Genomic DNA, 15,798 nt, shown 5'->3' on the forward strand with positions numbered 1-15,798 from the left:
AACAGTGAACTCTTTGCTCTGCTGAGGCCGTCGTGTCTCCTTAGGGTTTTGTCTTGGAACAGAGTCTCGTGCTGGTGGTCAAGGTCATCTGCGGGCCTCGTTGCTGTCCGGCCGTCTCGTTCCTTGAGCCACCTCTCTCTCCAGGCCTCCTCCATGACTCTGTCCGTGTCGGCAGTCCCTCCCGTCCAAACTGCAATTGTGTTAGCGGCTTCTTCTACCGCTGTGGGCTCCTGCGGCCCAAAGGCTCGTGTTGGCCCCTGTTGTCCGTCCTTGAGTTGAGTATCTGATATAGTTTGCCGTAGGCCGCATGAACAATGCTCCCTATAGTCTTCTTTTCGCCTCGGCCGTCGGCCAGAAAAGGCATTTGAAGCTGGGCCTCAAAGTCAGCCAGTCGTTTGTTGAAGTAAAGGTCCATGTCGGCACCTATGTCTCCCTTTCAAGGTCCCGAGTGGATATGGACTTGAAGGCTCCTGCCACTATCCGTAGACTCTTGTTTTGAGCTTTTCCAAGCGCCTTGGTGATCCCTCTCGTTGCTGGCTCACACCCCTTCTCGGTGGGGGTGTGAAAGGATGATGCGCCGTACGCTAGCGCTTACCGGATGCACTTTGAGTATACCTCTCGTGCTTTGGCCAGTCCTAGGCCCCACGTTTTTGCCGTAATCCTTGACAAAGCGTAGCTCTGTGTTTTCAGCTTCCGCTCTACCTCTCCTAGGTGGGCCTTCCAGTTGAGTTTCCAGTCCAGCCAGACCCCTAGGAATCTGGCCGCTGCCATGGGCTTCACCGGGCTGGTGCCTCCTCCCGGCTGCGCAAGTTCCAGCTGGTCAGTCTATTGTTTGCGCCCTCTGTTGAAGTGAATCAGCTCGCTTTTTTCTGGGGCGAAGGACATTCCCGGGGTTTCTGCCCACTGCAGGCACGTCTCCCACGCTGCCTCCAGCTGTCGAACGTTGGCTTCTGGCTCCCGGCCAAACACTAAGAGGTTGGTATCGTCCGCAAACCCATCTATCGCCAGGTGGGGGTGCTCTTGTTTTAGCTGCCTGTATAGGGAGGCGATGTAGAGGATGAAGAGTACTGGGGAAGGAGGGGAGCCCTGGGGGATTGCCGCTCATACCGCCGTCGATTGCCTGGCCGTCGAAGTGAAGGGTGGCCTCCCCGCCGGTCAACTAATCCTTCGTCCAAAGGACGAGCCACCTCTGGAAGCGCATTTCTCGGAGGGTGGCTAGCAGTTGGACGTGGTTGACCGTATCAAAGACTCCTGAGATGTCCAACTGGAAGAGCGACGCTGTAGCTTTCTGCCTCCACGCTTCCTGAACCTTTGCTCTACCAGCCAGATTGGCAGCTCTGTCGACCGGAGTGCCCTTTTGCCCATTTGCTCGCCTGGAAGTAGGCCGTTGGTTTCCGCAGCTTGAGTCACTTTGCTGGCCACTACTGACTCTATAATCTTCCCCAAGGTCGGCAGTAGAGCAATAGGCCTGTAACTTCCCGGCGTCCGATATGCTAGCGGGGCCTTTCCCGGCTTCGGCAGCACTATTGATTTTGCTTTCTTGCACCAGCTTTTGGAAACCAACCCAGTTCAAGACATTTTGTGGCCAGGATGGCGTTGAGTAACCTTGTGAAGCATTTCCGAAACGTTTCCCATGCAAATTCTATATCAATTTAGCCTTTGACGACAGCGAAGATAGCAAGCATGTCATACTTAAGCTTGCTTCCTTTTTCGAAAATCATCCATAACCCGACGAACGATATCAGCTACATGCCCGCCATATCACATCCCCTCTACGCCTCGCCCCACGAACAAAGCAAAACAAACTTATACACGGGATTGTCTAAGTCATGACACGTCTTGATACCCCCAAAGATAGGATCATTCTCGACCTGCGTCACCTGGCATTTCTCCCACCGGTTGGACTTCGTCCCGTCACACTCGACCCGGCCGACGGCGCCGTGCCCGGCGCTCTTGTACTAACACGTACGACCATGGGCTTTCACGAACCGAGGTCCGATGGCGGAAAACTCGGGGTTCTGCAGGGTAGCGCCCGAGTCCGTCATCTCGAAGACGCTGCGGTCACCGCAATAGTCGGTACCCGCGTGCCCTTGTACACGGACCAGTAGCGCGACCAGTACGGCGTGCTCCAGCCGTTTTACAAGATCATCTTGCTAAAGTAGATGGCTACCCACCGCCGCGATGATGGGTCGCTGGGAGTTGGCGTGGGGGGTGCCGGCGTCGAGGTTGCCGCGCAGAAGGAGCTCGTTGCGCACACAATGTGCTCGTCGCCGGGCGCCATGCAGCGAGTGAAGGTGCGCGTGGACGCACAGTTGCTCGGCCAGGGGTCGTCCGGGAGCGACCGGGGCATATCTTTTGCGCCCTGTCCCGTTTCCTGGGTCCAATCGTGGAAGTATTGTCACACGTAAGGCACCTATACTTCTTTATAAATCTGTAGCGTCCAAAATGGGTTTATAGCAATACTATATTTCTTTGACGGACGGCAATAACAAGAAGAGAAACTAGCATGACATTATAACGCCGGGGGTTGGAGGGATCGTCCAAGTACCCGACTCCGGTTATTTTCCGAAACCGACTGCAACTCCGTTCTTGAAACCGGGTGTCTCTACCTGTTAGTTGTTAAACCACCACTCGATCGTCTGGCGGCCGTTGGTGAGAGACCCAAAGAGTTCATTGAATATCTTTTCAGAGCCGTCAATGTCACCAACGGCGCAGCTCATACACCTATCGCGGACTATAGCGTGGATGGTGTTGCCGTTGGCCTTGATGGTGATGCTCTTGTTGCAAATTGGGTTGCCGTTGGACTGGGCGCCCATTAGCGCCGCCGAGACGGCGACAATGTTGTCCGTCAGGTCCTTGCCGCTATCGTCGAAGCCGCAGGCGCCCACGCCCAGCTGGAAGTATGTGAGATCACCACTGTAAACCGTCGATTGGCCGGGGTGGTCGGGGAGGTCGGGAGGAGGGCTGGTGGCACTGGCTCCCAGGTCTGGGACCGTGTTCGAGATTGGCGGTGGTTGCACGCCGGATGCGGACAAGGGCGGTGGTTGCACGATCGAGGAGGCTGCGGGAGGGCGAAAGGTGGTGTTGGGAGGCAGCGGCGTCGCCTCGGTGAAAAGCGGCGGCTGGTCTGTCTGGTCGGGCCGGCACCAGAAGTCGGTGCAGTACGTGCCACAATTCGTTGTGCACGTGGGCGACGGCGTGCCGCTCAAGTAGGTGGCTGTCTTGGACGGCTCACCGGGTAGGAGTACCCACGGCCAGTCTGTGGCCGGTGGCGGTATCAAAGTGGTCTGGACTCCTTCCGTTTGGTTCTGTGCAGGTCCGGATACTACTCCGCCACCTAGAGGAGGGAGCAAGACAGTCCGGATCGTGGTCCGACCCTCTTCTCCTGTCACGAGTACCGTGGCCGGCGGGGGCTGGAAGCTCGGTCGAAGAGTCAAGACTGCGCCCGGCTGCTGCTCGCTGGTGATGTATTGGTTGAAGAAGTCGATGACGGTGATGATGGTTGTCACCTTGGTGGGAACCACGACAACGGTCGTCGTCGTGGTGCCTACCTCGAGTGTGGCCGTGTAAGGTGGGATGGTGATGACCTTGGGCTCGCTCAGACTGCTCGGGGGGAAGACCATGACGCACGGTGCTGGGCACTGCACAGTGGGGATCTGGAACACCTCGGAACCGACGTAGACAACGTCTCCGTATGCCTCGTCGTCAAAGTTGCCCGACCCCGTTACCTGGAAGTCGATGCTCCAGACCATGGTGCCTCCGAAGCATCGGGAGTCAGCCCAGGCTTTCTTGGCGGCAAAGGTTTCCTCGTCGTCATAACCGATCCATTGGTCGTCCCAGGTGATTTGCTTCATCATGGAATCGGCGAGGTACTGCGGTGTGAGACCTCTGCGCTTGATCAGCTGCTGTATTTCGAGCAGCGACATGACCCCGTTCGAGTTGGTGCATGGAGCCGGGTCGCTGGCGCCGGAAAACGGACACAGCAACTGATTGCAGCTCGGGTCGGCCAGGGTGTACCCGCGGCCGTACATGGCGAGCCCGAAGTTGATCTTGGCAGGGTCGAGACCATCGAACCATAAAGGCACGGTGTTATCTGCGATCTCGCGAATGTCAGCCTGGCCGCGCACCTTCTTGCCCAGAGTCAGGACGTCCGAGTCCCACGAGCCGTGGAGATCGTAGGCCATGAAGCCAAAGAAGTCGACGTAGGGCTCCATCCCCTTGGGGTCGAACCAGCGCAGATACCAATAGTCAGGGGCCAGAGTCAGACTGATACCGTAGGTGTTGCCATAGGCCGCACGCATCTCCTTCACAAGCAAGACGAGGTTCTTGGTGTCGTCGAGACCGTTGCCGCCCCGGCTGGGGTCTCCCGGGTACTCCCAGTCCAGGTCGACGCCCTGGAAGCCGTACTCGTCCATGTACTCCCTGACCGAGTTGATAAACGCGGCGCGGCGGGCCTTGGTGGCGCAGATATCGCTCCACGTGGTGTGCGTGGGCGTGCCCGGGTCGCTGAAGTCGAAGCCGCCGATGGCAATCCAGGTCTGCAGGCCGTCCTTGGCCAGGCTCGTGAACTCGCGCATCATGGCCTGGTCGTCGGCATGGGCCGGGGCAATCCGGTAAGTGGCCGGATCGATGGACGCGAACGAGTAGAAGAGGTGGGTGTAGCCCGTTGTGTTGAGGTCGCGTGGCGCGACCTTGTTGCAGACCCGGTTGCGCACATTCCACGACTGGTAATAGCCCACCATGCGCCCATTGGTGCTACCGCCACCGTACGGACACGAAGGCGTGCCAGAGATGTAGCACGAGCCGTACCCGGCCTGGCAGGGCAGCGTGCCGCGGAGAGGATCGGCATTGTGGCAGAACTCGGTCGTAATCTGCTCCATCATCAGCCGTCGTCCCCCAGGTCAAGTCCAGAAGGGGGCCATTGTACTCACACCGCACCAGCCCATGGCCGAGCAACACAGCTTCAAGCCGCACGGTATTTCCCCGTTCTCGCTGTGCTCGCCGCACATGGCCTTGGCGTTACACTGAGACAGACAACCGGCGCCGCAGAAGTCTGGGCCGAAGCCGCAAATATGGTCCTTGCTGCAGCAGCTGCCATCGATACAGGGGCCGTCGTTACAACGCAGGGGGCCGTCACGCTTTGCCAAGCTGATATTGTGGTGGGCGTGTCTCGCGGCCAGAAACGATGACCGGCTCGACAGGTCGCTCAGCTCGACAGGCGAGGACGGGCCAAGGGTCGGGGATGGGAGGGATCGGGGTGGTGCCCTGGCTGGGTTGTGGTGAGCTGGGCCCTGGTTAGCAACGGGGACGACGTGGATGGTAGCATCACGTCGCTGCTCCCGAGGAAAAGGCCATCGCCGTGGATGCTGGCGGAAGGTGCCGCGCTGGTGTTCTGAAGTGGTGGTATACAGAACGGAGAGGAGGCAGAGAACAAGAAGCGAAAGTGTCGCGAGATCCCAAAAGCCAGGCCGTGGAATCCCTACTCGTGCCATCTTTGATGGCTTGGCACCTCGCTCACGGGTTGCCTTGTCGTTGCCGACCTGGCGAAAGGATGGCCGCGAGACAGTCGTGTCTTATAGAAGACATGGCGGTGGCGGCAGAGCCGATGAAAGTAGCACCCCAGGTGCCATGCCGGTGTGATTTGATAATAACATGTCCGTCTGATAACGATGCGGTTGATCTCGCCTATGTTGCAGCCCTCGCGACTCCATCCCATGCCGAATTGTGCTGTGTAAGGTGCTCAAGCTTCAGCTTTAGCTCCCGTCTCCTCTAGTGCCCTACATGTAGGCACCACCGTACCACTGTTACCAGGTAGTTAGTGCTGAGGTGAGAAAGCGGCTGAATCAGAGTTCTCGCGATGCTACGTTCTGGATCCTGATGAAGAAGGGTGTGGACTGATCAATCGTCTAAAACGGTTACCTTGGTGGTGCTTGGTTGCTAGTAGAATCGTGGACAAGACTGCTGAGTGGAGCTCAGAGCCTGCAGCGAGGCGTTGCAAACTTGAAATAGCGGAGTGGCCATGGCTCCTTCCAATCTCCCACCACACCGGAGTGCCCTTGCTAAGACTCGCTAGGAAGAACAGTCCGTGCCCCGACGAGGAAGCGCGACAAGCGCCTGCTTGTACCATAGTAAGCGCTGTCCCTCTTTCGATCGCTTCGACCGTGCCAAAAAGAAACGGGAAGCAAAGACTCAATTGGGAAGTCGCAGACGTCGAATCAGGACGACCCACGACTGTCAACCACCCATCTACCCTTGCCATCATCACCACATCTCACTCCGCATTGTAGCAGTGCAGGAATTTATTGAATCTCGGCAGCGATAATGTGAAACGAAGCATAATGCAACCCCGGAGGCCGACATAGTCTGTCTGCAGAATAGGCACTGCAAGATGGATCATGTATCCATGCTAGCATCAGGCCGGTCTGCGGCGACTGTCACAAAAGCCAGGTCCGGTTGAGCTGGGTTGGTTATTATGGCTGCTCTCCGCTCTTGTGCGGTCGGCCTCCTGGAGCGACGTCCATCCGTCAATCTCGGCCAACCCAGCGCACCGCCATCTCATGATGTTATCTCGACGTGTAGCCTTCAGCTTCATTGGCCTACTGCTCTCGGGCCGTGCCGTCGTGTTTGCCCAAACCGCCAGCAGCCCTCCGGCGTGGCAGACTGGTTCCATCACCGAAGACGGCGCATGCGGTCCAAACAGCCCGGGAAAGTGGGTGTGCACACCCACATGGGGCGCGTGCTGCGGCCCTGACGGCCTCTGCGGCCGCAAGGAAGCCTGCGGAACTGGATGGTATGCTTCACCGTCTCCCTTCTAGTCACATGTACTGACTCTCGTATCACTGCAGCCAACCCGGATACGGCAACTGCAACGCACCGCCGTGGACGGGCACTCCCTCGCCCGACGGCTCCTGTGGCGGCACGTCTCTGTACAACTGCACGGGCTCCTCATTCGGCGCGTGCTGCTCAGCAGGCGGGCAGTGCGGAGACACGGTGAGCCACTGCGGCACGGGTTGCCAGTCGCTCTTTGGCAAGTGCCCACCGAGCAACGTGACTACTGACGGCTCGTGCGGCAGCGCCAACGGCGGCAAGGTTTGCACGGGCGCGGCATTCGGCGACTGCTGCTCGGCCAGTGGCTACTGCGGCAACACGACCGCCCACTGCGGCTCCAGCTGCCAGTCGACTTTCGGCACCTGCTCCGCCCCGTCCAATGTCTCCAGCGACGGCACCTGCGGCGCCAACGGCAAAATCTGCTCGGGGTCGGGCTTCGGCGATTGCTGCTCGGCCCAGGGCTACTGCGGGGGCACGACCGGTCATTGCGGCGCCGGCTGTCAGTCCGGCTTTGGAACCTGCTCCGCCCCTTCCAACGTCTCCAGCGATGGTCGCTGTGGCGCCAATGGAAAGACTTGCACCGGCTCTGGATTTGGCACATGTTGTTCGTCCAACGGTTACTGTGGCAGCACGACGGGTCATTGCGCTGCTGGGTGCCAATCTGGCTTTGGCACTTGCGATAATGGGAGCGGGAGTATCTCGACTGATGGACAATGCGGAACCAAGAACGGAAAGACCTGTACCGGGTCTGCCTTTGGGACCTGTTGCTCGTCCGGCGGCTACTGCGGGAGCACAACAGAACACTGCGGTGCGGGATGCCAAGCAGGCTTTGGGACCTGCAGCGCCGGAAGCGGGACCATCTCAACGGACGGCCAATGCGGCAGCAAGAACGGAAAAACCTGCACCGGGTCCGGCTTCGGGAATTGCTGCTCGCCTGGTGGCTACTGCGGCAGCACCGCCGACCATTGCGGTGCCGGATGCGAGTCAGGCTTCGGTACGTGTAGCAGCGGAAGCAACAATATCTCGACCGACGGTAAGTGCGGGTCAAATGGCAAGACATGCGTCGGCTCCGCGTTTGGCACCTGCTGCTCGAGCGGGGGCAACTGCGGTAGCACAGCGAACCACTGCGGCCAGGGATGGTTAGTACTAATCTCTTCCCCCTTGACCTTAGGAGTATTGGCGCCGGACAAGGTGGCTGACGATTTATGCTTGTGGACAGCCAGAGGACCTTCTCGAGCTCGTGCATCACAACCAACATCCCCTCGGTTGACGGGAGCTGCGGCCCCAGCAAGGGCGGCTGGACATGCAACGGGGGCAACTTCAACACCCAGTGTTGTAGCGCCGGCGGCTTTTGCGGGACGACGGGTGTCCATTGCGGTACCGGGTGGTATGTGTTCCCTTTCTTCTGCGCACAATTTGCAGACACTGATCTATCCGGAACAGTCAAAACGGGTACGGGCGTTGTAGTTAAGGGTGCTGTGTACAATGTCGAAGGGCAAACGGTGGCTTCGTGCTGAGATATCCACTTGTTACACTTAAACAACTAGCAAATATTTTGTATGCATACCCTTAGCTGCAATCACCGATCTGCCATCGAGGCCAACAGTTCCTTCAAGTCGTCGTTCGGTAGTGCCTCCCAAGCCTCCTTGGCATACTGGCGTAGCTTCTCGTACGAGGGCTTTTCTTCAAGGCCATACCAGTTCTCGATCCTATCCTTCATCCAATTCCAACAACACTCAATAGGGTTCGAGTCTGGTGAAAAGGGTGGCCATTCCATGATGGAGATCCAGAGACAACAGAAGATGGTGATCATCAATGGTGGTGTTTTCCATACAGTGGATGGATGGATGGATGGAATTTATTTCGCCCGGAGGCGCGAAGCCTAAAGGGCCTTGGCACGCTAACTACATCCAATTCCTTGACGTTCAACCATCAACTCGTACAAGCCCTCTAGTCTCTCCCCTTTTTTCACGCCACCTGTTGCCTTTTGACTTAGTTTAGCAGATCGACTTGGAGGCTGCGTTCTCCAAGTGTTCAGCGTCCTATCTTCAGCAGCTAAAGCGGGATCTGCTGGCTGAGGCTGTGTAGTGTTAGTGGAGTTCCGCTACTGTGATTGTCCCAATCTTTGTCGTTCCTCGTCAAGATCCAATCTCCCTGTCGCCATTGCGTACTTGATCGTTGCCCGGACTGCTTTCGTGTCTGGCGACCACATCTTTGGATCCGATGGTGCTTTCCCTCCCAGGTTGAATGAGAGGCTCCCTCGTCTTGCCACTGTGCATTGCAACATGTCCTCCCTCAGAGCTGCCCATCTCACACATCGCAATAGAAAATGTTTTCCATACAGTGGTGATGCTGGATGTGTGATGGCTCTGGTGGGCAGGGCTGAAACCCCTGCACCAGACGTGGGGCAAGCCGGTCTGCCAAGGATATGGGGCACGACCCACAACATTCCATCACGACAATGCCTCGCTCTTTGAGATCTTCCTTCGTCTCTGCGGCTGCTCCTTGCACAACTGTACCCAGTGCTGAATTACAGGTACATTAGGTGCGCGGTAGGTCTCGGCGTTGATCTTCCCCCAATCCTTCTCCCAGAAAATCCCAGGGCCTTTTCCTAAGCCAGAGAAACAACCCCAGGACATCCAGTGTGACGAATCTCAAGCCCCAACTTCTGAAAGGGACTCCTGAAGGTTATAATTTGACAACGGGGTGAGGTTCGGTGAAGCCAAAAGGTTCACAACAAGCAATGTCCAAGGGTACTGGCAATGCTGCACTTGAGTTGCTTACTGGTGTTGGAACCTGCAGGGCGACGACCGCTGAGATATGCGCTGGAAGAAGCTATTCCCCGTCAAAGCAGTGGATTGAATTTTTAAGGTGGTAAAAAGTGATTGATTGACCATGCTGTTGATGGGCATGGGAGAGGACTAAGTATGTAAGGAAGAGGGGTTGCGGTGCTGGCACCAATCAACCACCGAGGTCCGTTGAATGCAGCCATCAAGGCGGCTTCGTTCCGACAACTGGAGAACTCCCAGAGTCCTCCAGAACGAGTGACTATATACTGGATATTTTTGGTTGCTCTCTCATGCTCTCTAAAGCCACCTAGAGCAAGTGCTCTTAGGTGCTCTCGAGAGCCTCCTAAAGCGTCCTCTGATTAGCCTTCCACTGGTGCTCTCTCATGCTCTCAAGAGCTCTCTCTAGAGCACCTCCAGGGCCCTTCCGATTGGTCCCAAGTGATTGGCTCGGAACGTCCTTCGTTCCCCACTATGTCCTGCAAGTGGACCGCCATTGTTGGCTCCCGTTGGTTCATTTGTGACACACCGAGATCTCGCCTGGTATAGGTCCGGCGGAGCCGTGTCAGGTCTGTTGTCTACCAGCCCTCGGCGTATAGTGACGGTTTGGCTTTGAGTGTCAGGCTATAGACCGCCTCGGTTGCCGCTGCCATAAGCCTATCCGTCTGCTGTTAGACGCTGCCATCCTAGGGGATATTCTCTAGGTTCGACGCCACCCTGGTCCTAATCTCTACTCACGGTACATTCTTGAAGAGAAATCTCATCTCCATTGGGCGGTCTTCTACTGCGAGGCCGAATGCCGTCTCGATTGCTCTATGATCAGATCATGGTCACAGGGATATATCCTGCACCTAAGTAGCTGGTCTGCGAGTTCTGTAGAAGCCAGTACCAGGTCGATTGTGCTTTCTACGTCCCCTGACTGCCATACCTTCGTGCCTCTTGGGAGGAGGCTGCAGAGGGAGTGTTCGTCTTTGAGGTTGACGATGCGGTCTCCTTCGCCTTGCCTTAGTGGTGAGACATCGTCTCCTCCCCAGAGCTGGTCGTGGCGATTGTCACGGCCCCCACTATGAGCCCTATACCAGGGCTATTGGCAGGCGAGACACTGTGGATTTCATGACGAAGGGACATGACTCGTAACAGAGGGAGAATATATGGAAACCGGGAGACTCAGATTGGAACTTTGGAACTTTTTTCTCTCAAGGATCAGTCAGTTGGTCAGTGGTGCACGCACAATACAGTCGTCTTGCCTGCTTCTCCGTTGTGGATTCGGTGCATCTTCCTTGGTGAACCTGTGTGTGTCACCTTACACACGGTAATCCAGGGAGTCAATGCCCTCGGCTAGGCCATCCCTCCCTTCATCATCTTGGCTGCGCAGTACCACCTCGCGAACTAGTACACCGAGCGCAACCTCCCGGCCGACTGGCGTATCGCAACTACCGACCATGGGCTGGACTACTAATGCGGTAGGGCTGGATTGGATCAAGCACTTCAACTAACATACAGCGCCCCGGACAAAGGGCAAATACCGGTTGTTGATCCTCGACGGCCACGAAAGCCACCACTCTACCGAATTCGAGCGCTACTGCAGGAGAACAACATCATTACGCTCTACATACCTCCGCATTCTTCCCACTACCTCCAGCCACTCGATGTTAGCTGTTTTAGGCCGCTAAAGCAGGCATATAGTCGCCAGATCGAGGACTTGATGCGCATGCATATCAACCACGTAAGCAAGATTGAGTTCCTCTGTGCCTTCCGCGAGGCATTCTTTGCCTCTATGACAGAGAAGAACATACGGGGTGGCTTTGCAGGTGCTGGCCTTGTGTCGTACGACCCAGAGAGGGTGCTTTTTAAAGCTGGATGTATCGCGTCGTACACCAACACCTTTAACTCCCAGGCCGACACCAGTAACCTCGGGTGTTCTAGACACCACAAGATCCCCCAAGAAGCCAACTCACAGTCAACGCTCATCAAGACTTGCATTGCCAACCATCAAAATAGCTCCCCGACTTCAATGTTAGCTACAGTAGACCAGCTTGCTAAGAGCACAACGGCTGTGATTGTGATGGGCTGAGCCCATGATGGCCTCGGCAACCCTCGGCCGTGGTATCATGATAACGTCATCCTGAGGCAGGCAGTGTCTGTGTGTTCCGGAGCATATAAGAGCTGCCCTCTCTTCCTGTCATCTAGTTCTCACTTTTCTTCTTCTCCCTCCATTCGAGACAAACTCGTAGAGTCGTCACCAGCTAGTTGCAATATACTCCTGGGACCGTTACAGTGATACTCGAGGTGGTTTCCTTCGGCTTCGGTCAGAGGTCTTTTTGCTCCCTAAGGCCAACGAGGCACCAAGCAAGCGCCGAAGAGCTAAAAAGAAAAAAAGAAAAAAACGGGCAGCTTGGAAAGTTACTTACTGTGTGCGATGCAAAGGATGTACTGGATCAGAAAGCCGTGGGTGGGGAGTGAGTGGAAGAAACGCAGCCGGATTGTGGTGGCGCACGGGGGGTTCGTACGAAAGTTCGGTGCTGTGGTGTGTGCGGCAAAGCCTGGCTATAATGCACGCACTTGCCAGGAGGCTGCAGAATGATCTGATTCAGCTGTTTCTGATGTAGTTGTAGTTAGTTCCTAATGTTGGTGTGTTACAATTGAGGATAATTGTAGTAGGGTAGTAAAAAGTGGCTCACTCACTTGTAATGTACGTTACCGACAAGACGTTCCAGATCTACGTAACTACGCATATTCCGGACGCTTATAAACACCGTATGGTCTTTGACCTGGGCGGTATGGGCTTACGCTGGAGAGAGCTCGGGTTCTCCGGCGAGCAAATAAGCGGCGCTCTTTGTTGAACTGAGTGGGTTCCTTGGCACTAAGATTCACGGACTGAGCACTGATGTTCAATGCGAGACTCTCAGTCAACACAGATCCATCACAATGACCCAGTTCCTGACATAAACCTCATATCATGGCACACTGTCTCTATATAAGGGGTAATTCCCCTGGGAGGATTAGAGAGGACATTTTTGTTCCAAAAAGAAAGGGACATTCTGAGGCACCCTAACCCACTATCTTGATCCTTCATTTGTGTGGTCACTCTGGAATTGTGACCAATTCAAGCTTCATTTCATGCCTCAATCTGTTCAATACCATTTGGTTGATCTAAGCTTACTCGAGCATGTAACTGTTGGCTGCCCAACACACTTATCATCACGGGTAGCAAGGAGTACGGCTATGTGAACTCGCTGCAGCTTAACAACATTGCCTAGATGTACAGCATATACGATGTTATCAAGGACTGCCAGCTCCGCCATGTCGTCGTGCCGGCCGCGCACGACGCACCATAAGCAAGAGCAACGACTCCGGCTGGTTCAGATCGGGCTCCATTAGCAACACCGAGACGTCGAGCCACGATCACTACAACCAGCTGTGTGTGGGCGTGCCTTACTTTGACATGCGCATCGTGAGCGTCAATGGCGGCGGCTTCTGGGCAGCCCATGTCACTGACGAGGTCGCTAAAGACCCCGCCGGCGCTACGGGTAAGTCGCTCGACGACCTGATCCTCGGTATAAACCGCTTTACAACCGATTACCCCGGCGAGGTTATCGTATCAACAACCGCTACCCTCCGAACCTCTCCGAGAACCCAACCTTCGATAAGCGCCCTATCAAGGAGTTTATAGACGCCAACGACGGTAAGGGCAGCGTCCTTATCTTCACCGACGGCCGACTCCGCGACATCCCCGATCAACGCCCTTAGTCCGGCATCTACTACCTCTCCACCTACTTGTCGCGCGACGACTACTTGGCCAATGAGCTCCCCACCGACATCAACGCCGACAAGCAACTCGCCCGGCTGCACTCCCACACCCCCGACAACAACAGCACGGGCACCTACTTCCTCATGCAGTGGCAGGTGACGCCCAGCGCGTTCGACGTCTCGCTGCTTCCGACTATAATCCAACTCATCGCTAAACAGGAGACCAACCCGGCGCTGTACCACTACGGCGTCAACAAGCTCACGCCCGAGCACTTTTCGACCGTGATCCTGCACGATGCCGTTGGGCTGTTCCACGTTAGCGACCTGGGCTTTGAAAAATACAACCCTATGATGCAGCCGCTGGTCATTAGGCTGAACCTGTATATGGTCAACCAGAACTGCAAGGTCAGCAGCGTCAAGCACCTGCTGCGGCAGGGGCTGCGGCGAGGGGTTGACGCGCTGGCTAGCGTCTTTTCGCTGGCTTCCTTTCCGACGACCAAGACTCTTAGGAGCGGATTCTGGACCTTTAGCGGCGTCATTTTTGTCAATGGCACTGTTCTGGACCTGGCGCCTCTAGGGTTCTGCCGGACGTGCACGTTCTAACAATACCGTGGCGGTTGGCCATCCCGTGGTGAATGGGACGGCTTGGGCGAGGAGGTGGAGACGGGAAGCGCTGTCGGAGCCAGTGGCTGTGTAGTAAGTTTTGTCTTCGGGAACTGAATGCCCCTAGGGTCGGTGGATTAGATTGCAGGTCAGGAGCTGGACACGCGAAGCCGAGAGAGCGGGTTTGGATTCAACAGTAGCACGGTATGGAACATGCCATACGCCTTAAGTTGCCCATCGGCGACGGTTTCATGTCGTCTTGAGCCGGATTGCGGGCCGAATTTGACCCCTAGACCGTAACAACCTAATTATTCCGGATCCTAATACCACGTAAGTGCTCCCTGATCAGGCAATGGTAGGTCCAAACTTGGCACGGCTGGGACTTCCTTAGGCAATGAGCGTGCTGCAGTCAGATGAAAACTCTGTAAGCGTTGAGAAGTCTCAACTTGAGAAGACAGTCACTGCAGTCAGGCATTACCATACGGGCGGGGAGTTGATCTCATCCCTAGAATCTCAATGTAGCGATATGAGGAGAGGATCGGCAACTTAGGTAGTGTGATTGTTTCCAGGTTCCCTTGTTTGGGGAGCGGTGGACGTACAACGAGGGTACCGCACCCGCAAATCAAGGATTGACCATACACGCCGAGTGTCACGGGTCGTGACAGTGTGAGGTTCATGTGCGCAACTCCTGGTTCGACTGGACAGTTCGAAGGGTGTTACGCAGTGGTCAGTTGCGCCCACCCGTGACACCGAGATGTAACGGTTAATGTGCCTGTTCCCGTTGGTTGGCTTCGAGCGTCGTCAACTCAGCCGATGGTCGGACTGAGATGCCCGACTGGTTCTTGCCGAATAGTATGGGGTTGACCTCTCCATTTGACCCTGCTTCAAGTTTTGTGGTCGGCCGCTGCCCTCTATATACACTATAGAAGTAATACTGATGTGCAACCTCGGCATTAAACTGCAACCTATTGTACAACTAGATTCGAAGCTTAGCGCCCCTCCGTTGAAGATTGTAAGCTCCACTAGGCATCTAGCTTGTCCAGTACTTGGGCGCGCACAGCCGAAGCTTAGAAACTCAAACGGCTCAAGGGTATTAAATCGCTATATATCCCGGCATACGAATTGCAACCGCTCCAAGGAGCTTGAGCTGTTGGTTGACGGTTAGTGACATGTCGGCTTACAGCCCTAAGCCGCTAGATATCCAACACTCCTACCTTTTGTGCTGGATACCTATCCACCGCTCCTACCTTTCTGAGCGACTTATTTTGATGAGCCACTCTAGTTTATAAGCCCCTCGTTCCGTAAGCCAGATATTAACGGCTCATCTACGTGAGTAGTATATCTCGGCTCGTCAGGGTCCGGTTTGCACCGCTACGCATTCCTCCAGCATATGCAGTTCTTGAGGTCAAGAGGACGGCGTTTTCTCCAGTTAAACCGTGCCATCGTCTCAGCCTCTCTTGTCGTTCCAGCGGACACGCACCGATACCCGGACCTTTATTTTTTCTGCCTCTGAGATCTTGGCTGCCTCGATGAGCCACCGATCCGGTGATACGGGAAACCTCGTGCGCCGACTTCCACTTCAGTTTGAAAAAGCTACCTTACCATGCAAGGGCCCTGTCCGCGGCGTGGTTTACGAATTGGACCCGAAGGCACCTAGCCTAATGGAGCGCGGCCTTTTGTGGAAGTGCCCAAGAAGATAAGCTATGCGGGAAGTGGTACACCTTCAACGACTCAGTGGCATCGTGGGTACAGGTAACCAGACCGTGTGACGCTGACATACACGGTCGACTAGCACCACGCCGACCTGCCGGATCAGCTTGTCGTCTTGGGC

General features: G+C 55.9%; 7 protein-coding genes across 7 annotated transcripts; 2 read left to right on the forward strand and 5 right to left on the reverse strand.

Annotated features, from left to right (window-relative positions):
• Nucleotides 1–1,652: 1,652 nt before the first annotated feature.
• N657DRAFT_674191 (uncharacterized protein) lies at nucleotides 1,653–2,350 on the reverse strand (the record flags this gene model as incomplete). Its single annotated transcript, XM_062795731.1, has 3 exons — nucleotides 1,653–1,705; nucleotides 1,970–2,126; nucleotides 2,171–2,350. 3 exons carry the CDS (start codon nucleotides 2,348–2,350, stop codon nucleotides 1,653–1,655), a joined length of 390 nt encoding a protein of 129 aa, XP_062644286.1.
• Nucleotides 2,351–2,478: 128 nt separating this feature from the next.
• Nucleotides 2,479–5,576, reverse strand: N657DRAFT_625063 (uncharacterized protein). The gene is made up of 2 exons (XM_062790735.1): nucleotides 4,932–5,576; nucleotides 2,479–4,871 (listed from the first exon to the last, which is right to left on the reverse strand). Exons 1-2 carry the CDS (start codon nucleotides 5,490–5,492, stop codon nucleotides 2,613–2,615), a joined length of 2,820 nt encoding a protein of 939 aa, XP_062644287.1. The 5' UTR covers nucleotides 5,493–5,576; the 3' UTR covers nucleotides 2,479–2,612.
• A 100-nt stretch (nucleotides 5,577–5,676) lies between these two features.
• Nucleotides 5,677–6,367, reverse strand: N657DRAFT_156367 (uncharacterized protein). The gene has a single exon (XM_062785992.1). The coding sequence runs from the start codon at nucleotides 6,260–6,262 to the stop codon at nucleotides 5,861–5,863; it is 402 nt and encodes a 133-aa protein (XP_062644288.1). The 5' UTR covers nucleotides 6,263–6,367; the 3' UTR covers nucleotides 5,677–5,860.
• Nucleotides 6,368–6,560: 193 nt separating this feature from the next.
• N657DRAFT_625065 (carbohydrate-binding module family 18 protein) lies at nucleotides 6,561–8,393 on the forward strand (the record flags this gene model as incomplete). The annotated part of the gene is made up of 4 exons (XM_062790736.1): nucleotides 6,561–6,790; nucleotides 6,846–7,967; nucleotides 8,048–8,215; nucleotides 8,272–8,393. The coding sequence occupies 4 exons, from the start codon at nucleotides 6,561–6,563 to the stop codon at nucleotides 8,297–8,299; spliced, it is 1,548 nt and encodes a 515-aa protein (XP_062644289.1). The 3' UTR covers nucleotides 8,300–8,393.
• Nucleotide 8,394: 1 nt separating this feature from the next.
• On the reverse strand, nucleotides 8,395–8,657 carry N657DRAFT_649015 (uncharacterized protein). Its single transcript, XM_062793639.1, has one exon. The coding sequence runs from the start codon at nucleotides 8,603–8,605 to the stop codon at nucleotides 8,408–8,410; it is 198 nt and encodes a 65-aa protein (XP_062644290.1). The 5' UTR covers nucleotides 8,606–8,657; the 3' UTR covers nucleotides 8,395–8,407.
• A 3,809-nt stretch (nucleotides 8,658–12,466) lies between these two features.
• N657DRAFT_649019 (uncharacterized protein) lies at nucleotides 12,467–12,806 on the reverse strand. Its single transcript, XM_062793640.1, has 2 exons — nucleotides 12,717–12,806; nucleotides 12,467–12,684 (listed from the first exon to the last, which is right to left on the reverse strand). Exons 1-2 carry the CDS (start codon nucleotides 12,729–12,731, stop codon nucleotides 12,538–12,540), a joined length of 162 nt encoding a protein of 53 aa, XP_062644291.1. The 5' UTR covers nucleotides 12,732–12,806; the 3' UTR covers nucleotides 12,467–12,537.
• Nucleotides 12,807–13,131: 325 nt separating this feature from the next.
• On the forward strand, nucleotides 13,132–14,138 carry N657DRAFT_649020 (uncharacterized protein). The gene has a single exon (XM_062793641.1). The coding sequence runs from the start codon at nucleotides 13,509–13,511 to the stop codon at nucleotides 13,965–13,967; it is 459 nt and encodes a 152-aa protein (XP_062644292.1). The 5' UTR covers nucleotides 13,132–13,508; the 3' UTR covers nucleotides 13,968–14,138.
• Nucleotides 14,139–15,798: the final 1,660 nt, after the last annotated feature.

This window comes from Parathielavia appendiculata, assembly GCF_033297405.1.
Source record: "Parathielavia appendiculata strain CBS 731.68 unplaced genomic scaffold N657scaffold_16, whole genome shotgun sequence".
Lineage (NCBI taxonomy): Eukaryota > Fungi > Ascomycota > Sordariomycetes > Sordariales > Chaetomiaceae > Parathielavia > Parathielavia appendiculata.